The sequence below is a fragment of the Rattus norvegicus genome, chromosome 10 (assembly GCF_021556685.1).
Source record: "Rattus norvegicus strain SHRSP/BbbUtx chromosome 10, alternate assembly SHRSP_T2T, whole genome shotgun sequence".
NCBI lineage: Eukaryota > Metazoa > Chordata > Mammalia > Rodentia > Muridae > Rattus > Rattus norvegicus.
Genome location: NC_141543.1, coordinates 92,768,849 through 92,784,574, shown reverse-complemented (window position 1 = coordinate 92,784,574; position 15,726 = coordinate 92,768,849). Strand labels below are relative to the sequence as shown.

Here is a 15,726-nt window from a genome sequence, read left to right as displayed (position 1 = left end):
CTAAAAATAAATAAAGTATTAAAACACAAGAATGTTGCATTCTTTTTTTTTTTTTTTTCGGAGCTGGGGACCGAACCCAGGGCCTTGCGCTTGCTAGGCAATTGCTCTACCGCTGAGCTAAATTCCCAACCCCAGAACGTTGCATTCTTAATTCTGACTATTTTATATACTCAATTATTCTTTTTTCTCCATTACTTGTCTTTATCTAGAGTTAACTTCACTGCCAAATTAATGCTAATCTCTAATACCAAACCTGTTGACATCCAGCATTCATTTACCTTACATGCAATTCTTCCTTAGGAGCTTTAAAATTTAGGCAGACTCTCATCAATTCCCCCCAGCATATTGGAGTTTGTTTTTTTATTTTTAAATCAGAAAAACAAAGTGACCCAGTTTGCTAAACGTAAAAGTTCTGAAACACACTTTCCAACCTCAAGAAATACTCTTCCACTCTTTTCTATCTGGAAGGAAACTAATCTTCCCCGTTCTGAAATTACACAAGTGGGAATTAGTTTCCATACTTTGGAGTTCAACCAGCTGCTCTGTCAATGGGAGAAAACAGGAAGTAGGAGGATCTAGTTTAGCTGGCTAGTATACAGGTCTTTATAAAGGGCTTACGTGTGAAAATCCTTTCAGCCACAGCATTAATCTTGCAATTGTGAAAATATCAAAAGTACAGTTAACCATAGCTATACCTGAAGTTTACACTCCAGCAGTCAGATAGCTGGGCCTAAGCCTGCACTTTCCTAAGTGGCATTGTAAACTCATGTCTTATTGACTCACGTTCACGTGGCCAAAGTCAGCGTTTCCTCATGTGATTTTTTTTTCAACCCCGACAAATAATTTTAATAAAGCCAACCTGGGAATCTGAACTTCATTTTCTTTACCAGAAGTAGGCACAAGCAACCTAAGCTTGAAAATGTGTGATCCTTTCAGATCACCTTTCAGTGGGTGTTTGACATAACGGGAAAAACGACGCCTTTTAAACCCAGAAGGTCCTAGATCAAGATATCTTCCTTCAATAGAGCCTCAAAAATAGGAAAGGGTTAGAATGAGGAAGATGTGTGTCCTTTCTTGTCGCAGACGTAATCCTAGTATTCCAGTAATCGTTTTCCCGTAACTCCATGTCCCCAGGACAGTGTCACCATCATTGAAGCTCTCTTTTTGTTTACGGGGAATCTAGACCTTCTCTTAGCAGAAAACGGCTTTTCTAAGCCATGAACTTGCTCCCTCATGCAATATCCACCCCCCACTATCGATGACAACCTAAGCGACCCCCTCATTTGGTCACCGAAAAGACTGGCTGCCCCTGAACACGGAAAAAGTCAGTCCTCTTTGCAAGATTTTTCCCTTGAACTTCCCCGAGCACCCGAGTCCCTACTTCTAGGTAACAGTAGTGTCTTCCTTACCAGCTTTCCGCCCACGGGGGGCGCTTGCCAGTGGCCAGTGCAAGAATCGTTCGCGGCCAGCTCGGCTGCTATCCCTGCGGGGTGAATCTAACATGGCGGACAGAGACCGGGCCTAGTCCCATGTTTCCCGGAGTTTTCCACAAGATGATTGGCTCTGTCTATTTGCCCCTCAAAATCACCACTCTATCGATTGGTCAATGCTGCGTTGGCAAGGGCGGGACAGAAGCTCTCTGAACCGCACAACAATAACAAACACCCAGGCCGAGGGGCGGAACTAGTACGCAGATGTCAGCTGGTTGGATTTCCCTTTCCCAAGCCGATTGGCCACCCTCTGCTTTTTCCAGGTCACTGACATTGGAGGACTAGTTACCCGAGAATCGCGGGGCTGGACGGGAATTGTAGTCTTCCTGGAACTTGCAGCTCCTTTTAGCCTATTTTTGGTGCGCAAACCACGAACACAAAATGCTGCGATGCATACCAGCCAAGTGACATAACCGCGAGAAGGTCTCTGTTGTATCGACTGGGTTACTGTGGTAATCGTGCCTGCTTCCGGCGTGGGAAGCTCCTTTTCCGTAAGACTACAGTTTCCAAGGGATGCTGTGGAGACGGCCTTTCCTTCCGCAATGCATGCTGGAATTGGTAGTTCTTCCACAATCCTCTATTTACCGAAACTGGAGACTTCCATGGCAGGAATGCTGAGGGAGGGATAAGGCCTCGTCTTGCAACTGCTTTGGGCACTACCTTGCGCTCATATTCCGGCCTCAGGTAGCGATTCCGACCCTTTGTACAGAATTACTGTGACGTAATAGGCAGGGGTAGATGCGAAGGGGCTGCCTAATAGAAAACTGAAAATTCTTTCTCTTCCGTCTCTTTCTAGTGACGACATACAGGAAGACTAGGTAGCCAATCCCGAGCCCAGAAAGAGTTTCAGCGCCCCACGCCTCAACTTGCTCCTCCTCTCCCTTCCGCTGACGTGTCTAGATCTCTTGTTCCGAAAGGCTAGCACTAGGCGCCAAGCGGCCGGTTTCCTTGGCGACGAAGAGCGCGGGAATTTCAGATAGATTGTAATTGCGGCTGCGCGGTGGCCGCTGGTGCAACTCGAAGACCTATCTCCTTCCCGGGGGGGCTTCTCCGGCATTTAGGCCTCGGCGTTTGGAAGTACGGAGGTTTTTCTCGGAAGAAAGGTGAGACAGCCCTGAGGAACAGAGACGGTACCTCGGAATACTCTTAGGAAAGGTGGGAAGCTGCAGGTGGAGACGGGTGTTTACTGATTAGGAAAACGCCTGGAGCGGAACCAAAGTTCCAAGACTTGAAACAGGACTCCTGGGAAGGGTGCAGTTTGTGCATTCCCAGGGGCAACTGTGAGGAAGACGGCAATGGATGTGTGAGGGAGTCCTGGCTGTACCTTGAAGGCAGTATAAGGATGCGGGCTAGAGGATGAGGGGAAAGGCGGGCCGAAAGTGTGGCAGGGAAGAGGAAAAGACGGAGTTTGTGGAGGGAAACTGCTGAAGAACTAGACCCATGTACATTTCGCAGAAGGCGCTAGAAGTTCATAAGGGAATGGCAATATTAATGAATGCTGTTGGCAGAGAAGTGTTTAAAGAGTCTTGAGGTTAAGTGCCTTAACAGGGAAACATCTAGAAGAGGTAGGGTGGAGAAGCTTCAGCAGTTTTTAGTGTTCGTTTTGTTGACTTTTTAAAAACATGCGAGCTTTTTTGTTTGTTTGGTTAGGGTTTTTGTTGGTGGTGGTGGTTTGGTTTTGCCTTTTGTGTAGCCTTGGCTGTCCTGGAAGTAGCTCGGTAGACCAGGCTGCCCTCAAACTCACAGAGATCAGCCTGCCTCTGCCTCCTACATGCTGGGTAGTTGATTAGGTTTGAGACAGAGTCTAGTCTCATTTTTGTACCTGGCTTGGAACTGTGTATATAGAGCAGGCTAGTCTCGAACTCATCCACCTGCCCCTGTCTGTGGGGAGGAGGGGTTAAAGGTATCCACCCACTACCATGCTCTGCTTGTTTTGGAGTTTTGGAGGCAAGGTCTTCTGTAATCAGATTGGCCTTGAACTCCTTTTGCTCTAGGTGACCTTGAACTCTTCATCCTCCTGCCTGTACTTCCTGACTGGTGAAAGTACAGGTTTAAACCATCGTACCCGATCGATTTGAACTATCCCAGAAAGACTTTTGAACTTCTGTGTTCAAGCCATCTTCCTCCTTCAACTTCTCCAGTCCCTGAGATTCTAGGCATGACACCCACCAATGCACCTTGCTTGATCCTGGTTTTTAAGCAAGAAAAGAAAAAAAAAAGCCCAAACGCTGGAGAAGGTTCAGATATTACTGATTCTGTCCAGTGCCTCCGGCTGGAGAGATAGCTCAGCCGATCAAGGCTAGGCTCACAACCATCCCTCTGCTATAGTTTTTCTTGGAGAAAGGGATTGACCAAAGGAAGGTTTTAGAGGTTACATATCAAAGAGTAGAGAATTGAGATTGCTGCTACAAAGAGAGCAACTGCTAAAAGTTTTATTTGTTTATTTATTGGATTTTTTGTTTGTTTTGTTTGTTTTTTGTTTTTTAAGACAGGTGTTGTCTATATAGCCCTGGCTGTCCTGAAATTCACTCTGTAGACCAGGCTGGCCTGAAACTCAGACATCGGCCTGCTTTCACCTTCCCAATGTTAGGATTAAATATATGTGCCACGGACGCCTGGGGAACTTTTTTTTTTTTAAGATTTTTTTTTATTATGTTTAATTATGTATATGTGTATGCAGAGGTTCTGACCTTGATCTAGAGTTCCAGATTATCTGACATGGGTGCTGGGAACAGACACATATTTTAAACCACTGAACCCTCTCTTCAGACCCTGGGTTTTCTCTTTGTTTTTGATATTGTTTTTAAAATATTTTTTTTTTTGGTTCTTTTTTTCGGAGCTGGGGACCGAACCCAGGGCCTTGCGCTTCCTAGGTAAGCGCTCTACCACTGAGCTAAATCCCCAGCCCCTTTAAAATATTTTTTAACAGTTCCATTTATTTTATATATGTGAGTACACCATCACTGTCTTCAGACACACCAGAAGAGGGCATCGGATCCTATTATAGATAGTTGTGAGCCACCATGTGGTTGCTGGGAATTGAACCTCTGGATGAACAGTCAGTGCTGTTAACCGCTGTTTTTTAATGAAGATTTTTCATCAGTCAGCTCTCTGGTTGGTATAATTCTAAAGCACTCAAATTTAAATTTTTCTTATTTAGAAATGACAAACCAGGTGCAGTAGCTCGCACCTGTACTCAGAAGGCTGAGGCAGGGTGATTGCTACAAGTTGGAGGGTAATCTGGGCTTCATAGTTCTTTCCAGACGTGTGTGGGTTGCAGAGTGAGAACTCCTCCAAAAAGCGTGGATAGGGGTGACTTACCTTCAGCAATTCCAGCACTAAGGGGGTGGAGATAGGAGGATCAGAGGTTTAAGACTAGGCATGAGTACATGCAGGTACAAAGCCTGGTTATATGACATCTTGCCTCAGAAAGAAAAAGAAAGTTGGCAGGTAAGATAGTGTGTTTAAAAGCCTTTTAATGCAGTTTAATTACGTGTGTTTTTTAATTTGTGTTTAAAGTTCACTGGAAGTGGAAGAAATGGATTTATCTGCTGTTCGAATTCAAGAAGTACAAAATGTCCTTCATGCTATGCAGAAAATCTTGGAGTGTCCAATCTGGTAAGTCAATGGAAGAGTTTACTAATCTGAGAATTTTTTATGTGACTACTTTTCCTGCAAATGAGTAGAAGTGGCTTTACATAATAGAGAAAAACAATCTTTTTTTTTTTCCGGAGCTGGGGACCGGAGCTGGGGACCGAACCCAGGGCCTTGTGCTTCCTAGGCAAGCGCTCTACCACTGAGCTAAATCCCCAACCCCGAGAAAAACAATCTATTAATATTAAAATGACTTTGTGTCTTTCATCACTAAAGAGTTTTAAGAATTCAGAAAAGTAGTCTTCACTCTGCCATCCCTCCCCCTTTCCCTGCCAAAGACTGTCTTGATCTGTTCTTCCTCGTGGCAGGATTCCGGCTTTTTCTCCAGCTGTAGGACCAGCCTGATCTCTTAGAATTCCTCTAATAAAAAGCGTCAAAATAACATAATGAGTGGTTGGGGTCTGCAGGAGAGAGCATCTGTCTCGGGGTGAGACTTGGGCTGAAACTGGTCTTGTAAATTTAAATGAGAACACCACCAGTCCTCAGAGCTTTTAGCAACTCTGGTGTGGAATGAGCTCTTAAATTCCCTTTTCTATGAAGTAAAGAGAAGACCCATCTTTTGGTCTATTCAGGCACTTCCACATTCCTGCTTTTGGGTGGGGGTAGTTACACTGTATAGACCAAATCAGCCTCAACCTTATTAATTTATCCTCCTGCCTTAGCCTGTTGTGCACTAGGGTTCTAGGCATACACTAGCACACCTGGCTAAAAGAGTGAGTTTGACCAGTGTTTATCTGTGTAACTCTTACTTCCAAGATAGGAAGTGTTTCCATTACCCCAGAAAGTTCTCTTGTGTACGCAGGAAGTTCTTCATTTTCAGGCCTTCTAGGGCCTTTGGAAATTAGTATTTACTGTATGAGTTTGTGGTTTTTACAATTTTTATGGGGGCTGGAGAGATGGCTCAGTGGTTAAGGGCACTGACTGCCCTTCCAGAGGTCCTGAGTTCAATTCCCAGCAACCACACGGTGGCTCACAACCATCTGTAATGGGATCTGATGCCCTCTTCTGGTGTATCTGAAGACAGCGACAGTGTACTCATATTAGAATTTTATGCACCAGGACTTAGAATATAGATCAATAGAGTGGCTTAGCTAGCACACAGGAAGCCCTAGGTTCAGTTTCCAACACTGTATAAATTGGGCCTAGCGGCAGACATCTGTAATCCCACCAGAAGGTAGAGACAGGAGGAGTAGGAATCAAGGTCATCTTTGACTGTGAGGCTAGCCTGGGATACATATGACCGTTTCTTTTTGCTTGGATGTAGAGAAACATGATGAATAGCTTTAGACTCCAAGTTCAGTTTTCAGTACCACAAAATAAAGAAATGATGAAGAAATGAATACTCTGAGAAAAGAGTCCCTGGCCTAAGGAATGTTAAAAATCCTAAGCAAGGGCTGGAGAGATGGCTCAGCGGTTAAGAGCACTGACTGTGCTTCCAGAGGTCCTGAGTTCAATTCCCAGCACCCACATGGTGGCTCACAACTGTGTAATTTCAAGACCTGACATTCTCACACAGACATACATGCAGGCAAAAGACCAGTACACATCAAATAAAGTAAATAAATTATTAAAAAGAAAGAAATTGGAAGGGTTGCGTCTCTTCTCCTTTGGTGCTGTGGTTATTTAGACCCGTAGCCAGGCTTTTAAGCTGTGCTTAAGATTTGCAGCCTAATCTCTGCTTCTGCCTGTGAGCCAGCATGCTCTCTCTGACTATAACCTTTTGATGGATATAATTACCTGCCTTGAAAAATCTTGGTTCTTGGGGCTTGATTTATGCGGCTCAGCATTAAAGAGTGCTTGCTTCCTGCTCCTTTGAGGAAGAACAGTTCGGTTCCTGGCATTCTAATTGATAGTTCACAATCATTTGTAATTCTGGACCCGGGGATCCAATGACCTCTGCAGGTACCTGCATGTATGTGTGTGCATACACACAGAGAGGCATAAAACGAAAAACGTTATATTTCATAAAAATAAAGAAAAATCTTAATTTATATACCACTCCTTTTTTAAAAATTTATTTATAGTCTGTTTTTCGAGACAAGGTTTCTCTATATAGTCCTGGCCATCCTGGAACTAACTCTGTAGCCAGACTGGCATCAATTCAGAGATCCTCCTGCCTCTGTCTCCTGAGTGCTGGGATTAAAAGTGTGCGTGTGCATGTGCGTGTGCGCGTGTGTGTGTCACTTTCTCACTAAGACATCTCTGAATTGCTCTGTGTAAACTTAACAGCCTCCACATACTGCATATGTGTCCTTCCCTGCCTTTTCTTTTTTTCTTTTTTTTCCCCTCTCCTCTGCCTTTTCTTTTCCTGCATAAATTTTGATTTTTTTTTTTAAGATTTATTCATTTATTATATATGAGTACACTGTAGCTGTCTTCAGATATACCAGAAGAGGGCATCGGATCTCTTTACAGATGGTTGTGAGCCACCATGTGGTTGCTGGGAATTGAACTCAGAACCTCTGGAAGAGCAGTCGGGTGCTCTTAACCGCTGAGCCATCTCTCCAGCCCCCAGCCTTGTTTTTTAAACCAACTACTTCTATTACTACTGCTGCTGCTGCTGCTTCTGCTTCTGCTGCTTCTGCTGCTGCTGCTGCTTCTTCTTCTTCTTCTTCTTCTTCTTCTTCTTCTTCTTCTTCTTCTTCTTCTTCTTCTTCTTCTTCTTCTTTTTCTTCTTCTTCTTCTTCTTCTTCTTCTTCTTCTTCTTCTTCTTTCTCCTCTTCCTCCTTCTCCTCTTCCTCTTCTTCCTTCTTCCTTCTTTCTCCTCTTCTTCCTCTTCATCTTCCTCCTATCTGTCCTCCCCCATTTCTCCCCTTTTGATTTTTCAAGATAGTTTCTTTGTATATCCCTGGCTGTCCTAAAACTCCCTCTATAGATAAGCTAGCTTCAACTCACAGAGATCCACCTCCCTCTCCACTTCTGGGATTAAAGACAAGTGCCCACACTATTGCTTGGCTATACCAACTTTTTAGATACATGGATCCTTTAATTTTTTTATGTTACTCTTTACTATGACATACATACTATGTAATTTACTCAACTTCTTTCCTTCCCCAGAGAATTTAAACTGCTTGGGGACAGTTTATATTATCTTTATTAGTTAGCATCTAGGATATAGTAGACATTCAATAAACTAAGTTGTTTTGTTTTGTTTTGTTTTTCCATTTTTTCAAGATAGTCTTACTGTATAGCTCTGACTGACCTAGAACTCATCAGGTAGACCAAGCTGGCCTTGAATTCACAGGTATCCTCCTGTCTCTAAATCCAAAGTGCTAGGATTAATGACATATACTGTCATACCCTACTTAAATTTGAAATTACTTCTTAATACTTATTTATTTTAGTGCTGGGGTTGAGTTGGGATCTCCTGATTGTTGTGTATACGCTCCATCTCTGAACTGTACCCAGCCTAACTTTTTTGTGCTTTGTTTTATTGTTGTTGTTGTTTTGCTTTGTTTTTGTTTTTTCTGTACAGAGTCTCAGTATGTAGCCCCAGCTGTCCTGAAACTCACTATGTAGACCACACTTACCTCAAACTCATTGAGATCCCTCTGCTTCTACTGGGAGTAAAGACATGTGCCACTGTTCTCAGCTTTTTAATAGTCTTTAAATATTAGAGCACAATATTTAGAAATAGAGGGCTGGAGAGACAGATGCTTGGTGGGAAAACTTTTGCCACGAGAGCATAGGTGCTGGAGTTTGCATCCCCAGCAACCACTTAAATGCTAGGTGGGTTGGCAGCATACCTAGAATCCCAGTGCGTGGGAACCAGCTGGCTAGCTAGACTAGCTAGCTACAACAGTGAGCTCTAGGTTCAAGTGAAAGGCCCCTCTCAGTGCATAAGGTGGAAAGCAAGGGAAACATCAGTCTAGAGCCTCCACATGTATTCGTTCATGCCACCATGTCAAAAAATTCCTTTTTGGGAGTTGGGGATTTAGCTCAGTGGTAGAGCACTTGCCTAGCAAGCACAAGGCCCTGGGTTCAGTCCTCAGCTCCAGAAAAAAAAAAATTCCTTTTTAATTAATCAGTTGGGGGTTTATTTTTTTGGGAGGGGTGTTTTTTGTTTGTTTTGGTTTGGGGTTTTTTTTTTTTGGTGGGGGTTCCCATTTAGTTTTGATGGATAGATTCAAGTAAATTTGACTCTGTGCTTCTTGGGGTTGTTATTTATGTTTGGCATCAAGTTAATAAGGTTTAGGAAGATGCATGTGCTTTCAGAGACAAGATTTCAAAAGTGCTAGCCTCTACCCTCAGCATTGCACCTAAACAAAAACAAGTCCTAATGAGATTTACATCCAAGTCTATGAAATATCAGGGCCACAGAGGCAGAAATAACACTGCAAGAGAAAGATGGGCTGTGAAAAGCCTAAGCTTACTAAAAATAATTATAAACAGTGATCAGAAAGTCTTCAATAGGGCTGGAGAGGTGGCTCAGTGGTTAAGAGCACTGACTGCTCTTCTAGAGGTCCTGAGTTCAAATCCCAGCAATCACATGGTGGCTCACAACCATCTGTAATGAGATCTGATGCCCTCTTCTGGTGTGTCTGAAGACAGCAACAGTGTACTCAAGTACATAAAAAATAAATAAGTTAAAAAAAAAAGTCTCGGGGCTGGGGATTTAGCTCAGTGGTAGAGCGCTTACCTAGGAAGCGCAAGGCCCTGGGTTTGGTCCCCAGCTCCGAAAAAAAAAGAACCAAAAAAAAAAAAAAGTCTCCAATAATGTGGCCTTTGGGTCCATTTATTTTACATTCCCGGGGGACTCAATCATAAAAATGTAATGTGCTTTCTCATTCTGGCAAATTAAACCATCAGTTAAAAATTCAGACATATGCAAACTAAAGTTGCAAGAAAGAAAGGTTACTGCTAAATTTTCAGTTGCTCGGCGTTCTTGGCTTCTTATTGCACTTTCTTGTTCTCCTTGAGACACGGTCTCAAAGTCGTCCTATCTCAGCCTTGAAATGCTAGAATTATAGGTGTGCGTCTGCAAGTTTTAGGCTAGCTTTTTGTTTTGATATGGAGTCTCACCTTATAAACCAGGCTAGCCTTCATTTCTCAGATGCCCACTCCTCTGCCTCCCAGTGTTGGGATTAAAGGTGTATGTCACCATGCCAGGCTTGCTTTTAATAATTTCAAAACTAGTCTTTTTGAAGCTTAAGGTCATTTTATAGAATGTTCTAGAGTGGGACTAAACCTAACCTATTTTTTCTTTCCTTGGGATTCAACCGAGGGCTTTTTCATGGTAGGCTGCGTTATACCTATAGTCCCAACCTACCTGGACGATTTTTAGTTATGTGAACCCTCCTCTTCAGTATGTTAATAGGAAGTGAATCCTATAGGCACACTGTACTGCTGAGTTACACTCGTAGCCCGTATATTAGTTCCTAATGATAACTGATTATGACTAAACACTGTTACTTGGAACTTTTAGTTCCAACTATTGGGAGACAGATGCAAGGGGATTTCTGAGTTGGAGGTTAGCCTGGTTTACATAGCAAATTCCTGGACAGCCAGGGCTACATAGAGACCCTGTCTAAAAACCGATGGATGGATGGATGGATGGATGGATGGATGGATGGATGGATGGATGCCTAAAAAAAAATAAAACAAAAGTTGTTCTTTGGGTTGGCTGCAGGATAAGGTACTCAGTCCTTGGGTGTCCTGCCTGAGATTCCTTTTGTCCCTAAATTATTTAGGAGTAGCCCCTTTGTTCTTTTTCTCAAGGTAGGGTCTTGTGATGTCCAGACTGGTCTCCAAGTCCTGAGTTCATGTGGTCTTCCCATCTCAGCCTCCCAAGATTCTGGAACCACAAATGTGCACTGCTATACCTGGCTCTGTTGGCACGTCCTTGTGCTGGTCTGTGCGCGTGCTCTTGTGCGCGCTCTTGTGTGTGTCTGGGTCGGGGAGGTTGTTTTTGTTTTGTTTTTTGCTTGTTTGTTTTTCCAGGACAGGATTTCTCTTTGTGTATCCCTGGCTGTCCTGGAACTCACTCTCTAGACCAGATTGGCCTTGAACTCGGATCTACCTGCTTCTGCCTCTGAAGTGCTGGTGTGCTGGGGTTAAAAGCATGGGTCACCACTGGCTGGCAGGCTCCTTTTATCTTTTTAAATGTGACTATGTAACATTTCTAAGTGCTGAAATGGGTACCTAGTAGTTCCATTTAAAAAAAAAAAAACTAGCTGCTGCTCCCAGTGATTCATACTGTTAAAACTCAAAGCACAGATACTCAGTAGGCTGGAAATACTGTGTGGCATGAAAAGTGTTTAAAACATTTGAATTTTGTAGTAAACATTTACTCTTATCAGAAGCTAGAAGAGAAACATTTCATTTTTTTCCCATTTTCGTTCCTATTCATCTCCAAGCTCTTCCTACAACAGTCACTACCTTTTTACATATGGGAGTTTTCATCTGTTCAGAGTTGGTGTTTACAGTGTGTTTATATAGCTTGGATCGTAATTACCATACTGAAATATAATTATTTCAGAATTGAGTCAGTGGTGAGAATGAAAGCCATCTGGTATCATGACTCAATCCAATTTCTCTTTTACTAAGAACTTCCTTTGGTGTCTAGCCTGTCAGAAGCAGTGATGTAGTGACAGATCAGTCTCCTGTGGACGTTGTGTTCTCACAGTGACCCCAGAAGACTGCCAAGGTGGAAGCAAGGCTCAGGTAAAAAGCTTGGCCTGAAGTTGTTCTGCTCATGCAGACAGAGCTAAGTAGGAGGAGCCAGCCTTCAGGCTTAGTCGGGTGTGTTCATTGTGTCTGTGTTGTCAGGACCCCCATGACCACAAGGCCTACATTACCAAGCCCCTTTGGGTGCTCTTCCCTCCCAGCCTTTCCTGTGATCCTGTTCTACATGTAACAGAAGGACAGTGTTGCTCTCACACTAGCAAGTCATCTCTTTAGTGTCTTACATGGCCATTACCACTAGAACTCGGTGTCTGTGCCTCACACAGAATAAAGCTGCAGACAATAGACAGTTTCCGGACCGGCCGGGCTCCCAGATACCTCTGACCTTCTGCAGGCCTCCATTGTGCCCTCTCAGCAGAGTGACTGGCATACACTAACACAAGGCACAGTCCTACTCAGCTTCACTTCTCTGCTCCGTCTCCAGTGATTGCAGTTTGTCCTTATGACTCAGCTGTCCTCTGCCGTCACTTCCTCGTTTGTGCATTTTATTGCTGCTCTATATAGACCTGCTCATATGCACTGCGCTGTGTCCTTTTGTCCTGTTTAGTTTTTCTTTTTAGCACATTTCTTCCTTCCAGATGATAGGTTCGTACAGTTCACTTTCCTGTTTTATTTGTGCAAATGCTTGAACTTGTCATACTCAGTTTTAAAGTCCTTCCCAATCCCTGCCAAAACCACAGTGTGAGGTGGGCTGTTAAGACGGCTCAGCAGTAAAAGCACTTATCGCAGCCTGACAGCCTGAGTTTGATCCTTAGGATCCACAGATTGTTCTCTGACCTTCACATGTGCATGACAGCAAGAGCACACACTCACAAATAGTCTGATACACACGCAGTACATGAGTACGTTTTTTTAAGTACTGTGAGGCAATCAAAAATATATAATTAGGCTTCATATTACCATGGCTAGGGTGCATACATTCCAAGATCCCTAAAGGGTGTCTGAAACCTCAAAGAGTACTGAACCCTGCATACACTACAGTGTTTTTCCCCTTGCTCTCTCTCAGTGCATACATACCTTTGATGAACTTTTATCCTTTCATTTAAAGGAGCATTTTCTGCCCTAGCTGTGGTATATCTAAATCACCAGCTTGGTATGGTGGCATATGCCTAGATTCCCAGGATTTCAGAACTGAGTTATGAGGGACCATGAGTTCTCAGCTAGCCTGAGCTATATAGTGAGACAGTGTTCGTGGGTGGAGGGGGGTAACTGGCATCATCACTTGTTGGCTTTGGGGCCATATCAAGTAAATTTAATGTTACTTGAACACAAGCACTTTGATAGCCTAATGTCTGATTTCATGGCAAACTTCTACTGACCTGTCAGCAGTTGAGTACAGCTTGGATACACGGCACTGGAGCAGAGCTAGGCTAGGTTAGGAACCAGCAAAGGTGGTTAACACTGCACAAGGGGGTGATGATTCAGATTCTGGGAGGATGGACTGATACTGACTAAAAATGGTCTACAGTTGAAAACTCATAGATGGGCCGGCCAGTGGGATGGCTCACTGGGCAAGGCACCTGGGCACAAGCCTGGTGGTCTTAGTTGGTAGCACTCATAAAGGTGCTAAGAGGACTGACTCCTTGGTTGCTCTAAACACATGTACTCACATAATTAAAATTCAGGCAAGTAGAAACTTACAATGGGCTGGAGAGATGGCTTAGTGGTTAAAAGCATTTACTGGCTGCTCTTTCAGAGGACACAGGTTCAGTCTCTAGTGCCTACATCAGGTGGTTTACAACAGCCTGTAACTCTGGTCCCGGGGAATCTGACACCCTCCTCTGGATCCAAGGACACTGCATGAGTGTGGTGTTCATATATGCCCTCAGGCACACATACACACAAAAATCAGTTTGTTTTTTCAAGTTTATAACTGAGGGAAAGCTTACTTTAAAGCAAACCTTTCTGTCATTTTTTTAGGGTTTTATTTGTGTGTCTGTCTGTTTGTCCGTCCATATCAAGGTATGTCTAGAGCTACTGACAATTGTGAGCTACATGATGTGGGTCCTAGGAACTGGTCTGCTCCCCTGGAGGACCAGCAAGTGCTCTTCACTGCTGAGCCATCTCCCATCTTTTCAGCCACTGGTTAGATGGGGGTCGGGGGTGAGGGGGCGAGGCTGGCCATTAGCTTGCTGTATGGTCCAGGATGATCCAAATTTATTCTCCTGCTTCTATTTCTCAAGTTCTGGTGGACTACACTACCACACTAAGGACAATTTTTATGTGTTTGTGGAGTTTAGTTAAGATTCAGAGTATGCATTCAGAATGCTGGTTAACAGTGAAAATAACCAATGGGAAAGAAATACCAGTTGTCAACCCAGGGCCTTGAACTTGGTTGGGAGGTGCTCCGCTGTTGAGCTTCATTCCCAGCTTAGCTAATCTTCGACGTAATCCAGAGTGTTGAGGAGACCCATATTCCTGTCATGGTGTCTAAATGCTTGGTGAAAGGATCTTTTGTTCTGTTTTTGTTTTTGTTTTTTTGAGACACGGTCTCAGTGTGGAGCCCTGACTGGTCTTGAATTCTCAGGATCAACCTGCTTCCTTCTGCCTCTCGGGGGCTGGGGGCACCAGCACACCCAGCAGGATCAAACTTTCTCCTCTGTTCTTTGTTCCTAGCATGGCAGACCTTTAGTACTGAATTATCGTAAAATAGTGGTTCTCAACTTTCCTAATGCTTTGACCTTTAATACAGTTCCTCATGTTGTGATGACCCCCAACCATAAAATGATTTTTGTGGCTACTTTAAATATCTGTTTTATCTGTGTTTTCTGATGATCTAAGGCTATTCAACCCTCAAAGGGGTCTCGACCCATAGGTTGTGACCCACTGTCCTAAATCAATATTCAGGCTCAGTTACAGCAACTTAAGTGTATCTCTAACCAAAATGACACACTTACTCTTTCTTTCCCTGTCTCCATATTCTTCTAGTTTGGAACTGATCAAAGAACCGGTTTCCACAAAGTGCGACCACATATTTTGCAAGTAAGTGAATGATTTTGTACATACATTATTAGCTTCTGCATGTGTTCATTGAACAGCATTTGTTTCTTCAGTTAAATGACAAGAAAACCTGTCATTCTTCCTCAGGGAGCACTTAGGAATTTCTCATGTATATTGGCTGTAGCCATTGTTCTTGGTAAAGTTTTAACATTGCCTGTCTGTGTAAGAAATCACATGGTCATGTTGTACAGCGGTTCTGTTTGCTTTGGTGTCCAAGGGTGAGTATAGAAAGCAGTTGTGAAATGAGCAAATTGTGTTTCAGCCATCACCCCTTGTTCATTCCTGCCTGTCCTTCCGCTCTTCCCCTTTAGAAGGTGCAGTGTTTGCGGGCTTTTGGTGCTGATTTTTCAATTCATTAATACCAATAATTCCAGTCACATGTAGTCCTCCATACCTAGAGGTTATGTATTAGCTGACTGAATCACCCATGGGTTGAAAATATCCTGGAAACCATAAAATAATTATGTCTACATTGAGCATACACAAACCTTTTCTCCTTTTCATTGTTTGCTAAACTATATAAAGACATAGCCATGTGTTATTTAATTTACAAAAAAAATCTATTTATATGTGTGTCTATGCTTGTGTGAATGTACGCACGTATGGTTGGGTCTCCAGGAGCTGGAGTTACAGATAGCTGTGAGCTGCCCAATGTGGGTGCGGGGAAACAAGCTCAGGTCCTCCGCAGGCAGCACGTCCTCGTAACCACGGGACCATCTCTCCAGCTCTGGATCCTTTATACTTCATTATATTACCTATTCTAAATCAACTATAGACCTTTTTATGTACAGAACTTGAGCATCCAAAGAGTTTGGTGTCTGCGACCTGTCTCCCCCATTCTGAGGGAAGACTGTTAATAATCTTGCTCTTTTTTGTTGTTTAAACAGTTTCCGATATT

General features: G+C 43.3%; 2 protein-coding genes across 8 annotated transcripts in view; one reads left to right on the top strand and one right to left on the bottom strand.

Moving 5' to 3' along the window:
* Nucleotides 1–1,868, bottom strand: part of Nbr1 (NBR1, autophagy cargo receptor) — a 28,331-nt gene extending 26,463 nt beyond the window's left edge. For 6 of the 7 annotated variants that reach the window (XR_015630642.1, XR_015630643.1, XM_087572288.1 and 3 more), the window contains exon 1: nt 1,780–1,868. The gene's annotated coding sequence lies outside the window, so the exon portion shown is untranslated. 7 annotated transcript variants of the gene reach the window in all.
* Nucleotides 1,869–2,468: 600 nt separating this feature from the next.
* Brca1 (BRCA1, DNA repair associated) overlaps nt 2,469–15,726 on the top strand; it is a 60,068-nt gene continuing 46,810 nt past the window's right edge. The window contains 3 exon segments of the mRNA NM_012514.2: nt 2,469–2,593; nt 5,010–5,108; nt 14,757–14,810. Coding sequence (NP_036646.2) covers nt 5,029–5,108; nt 14,757–14,810 — 134 coding nt within the window. The 5' untranslated portion in view covers nt 2,469–2,593; nt 5,010–5,028.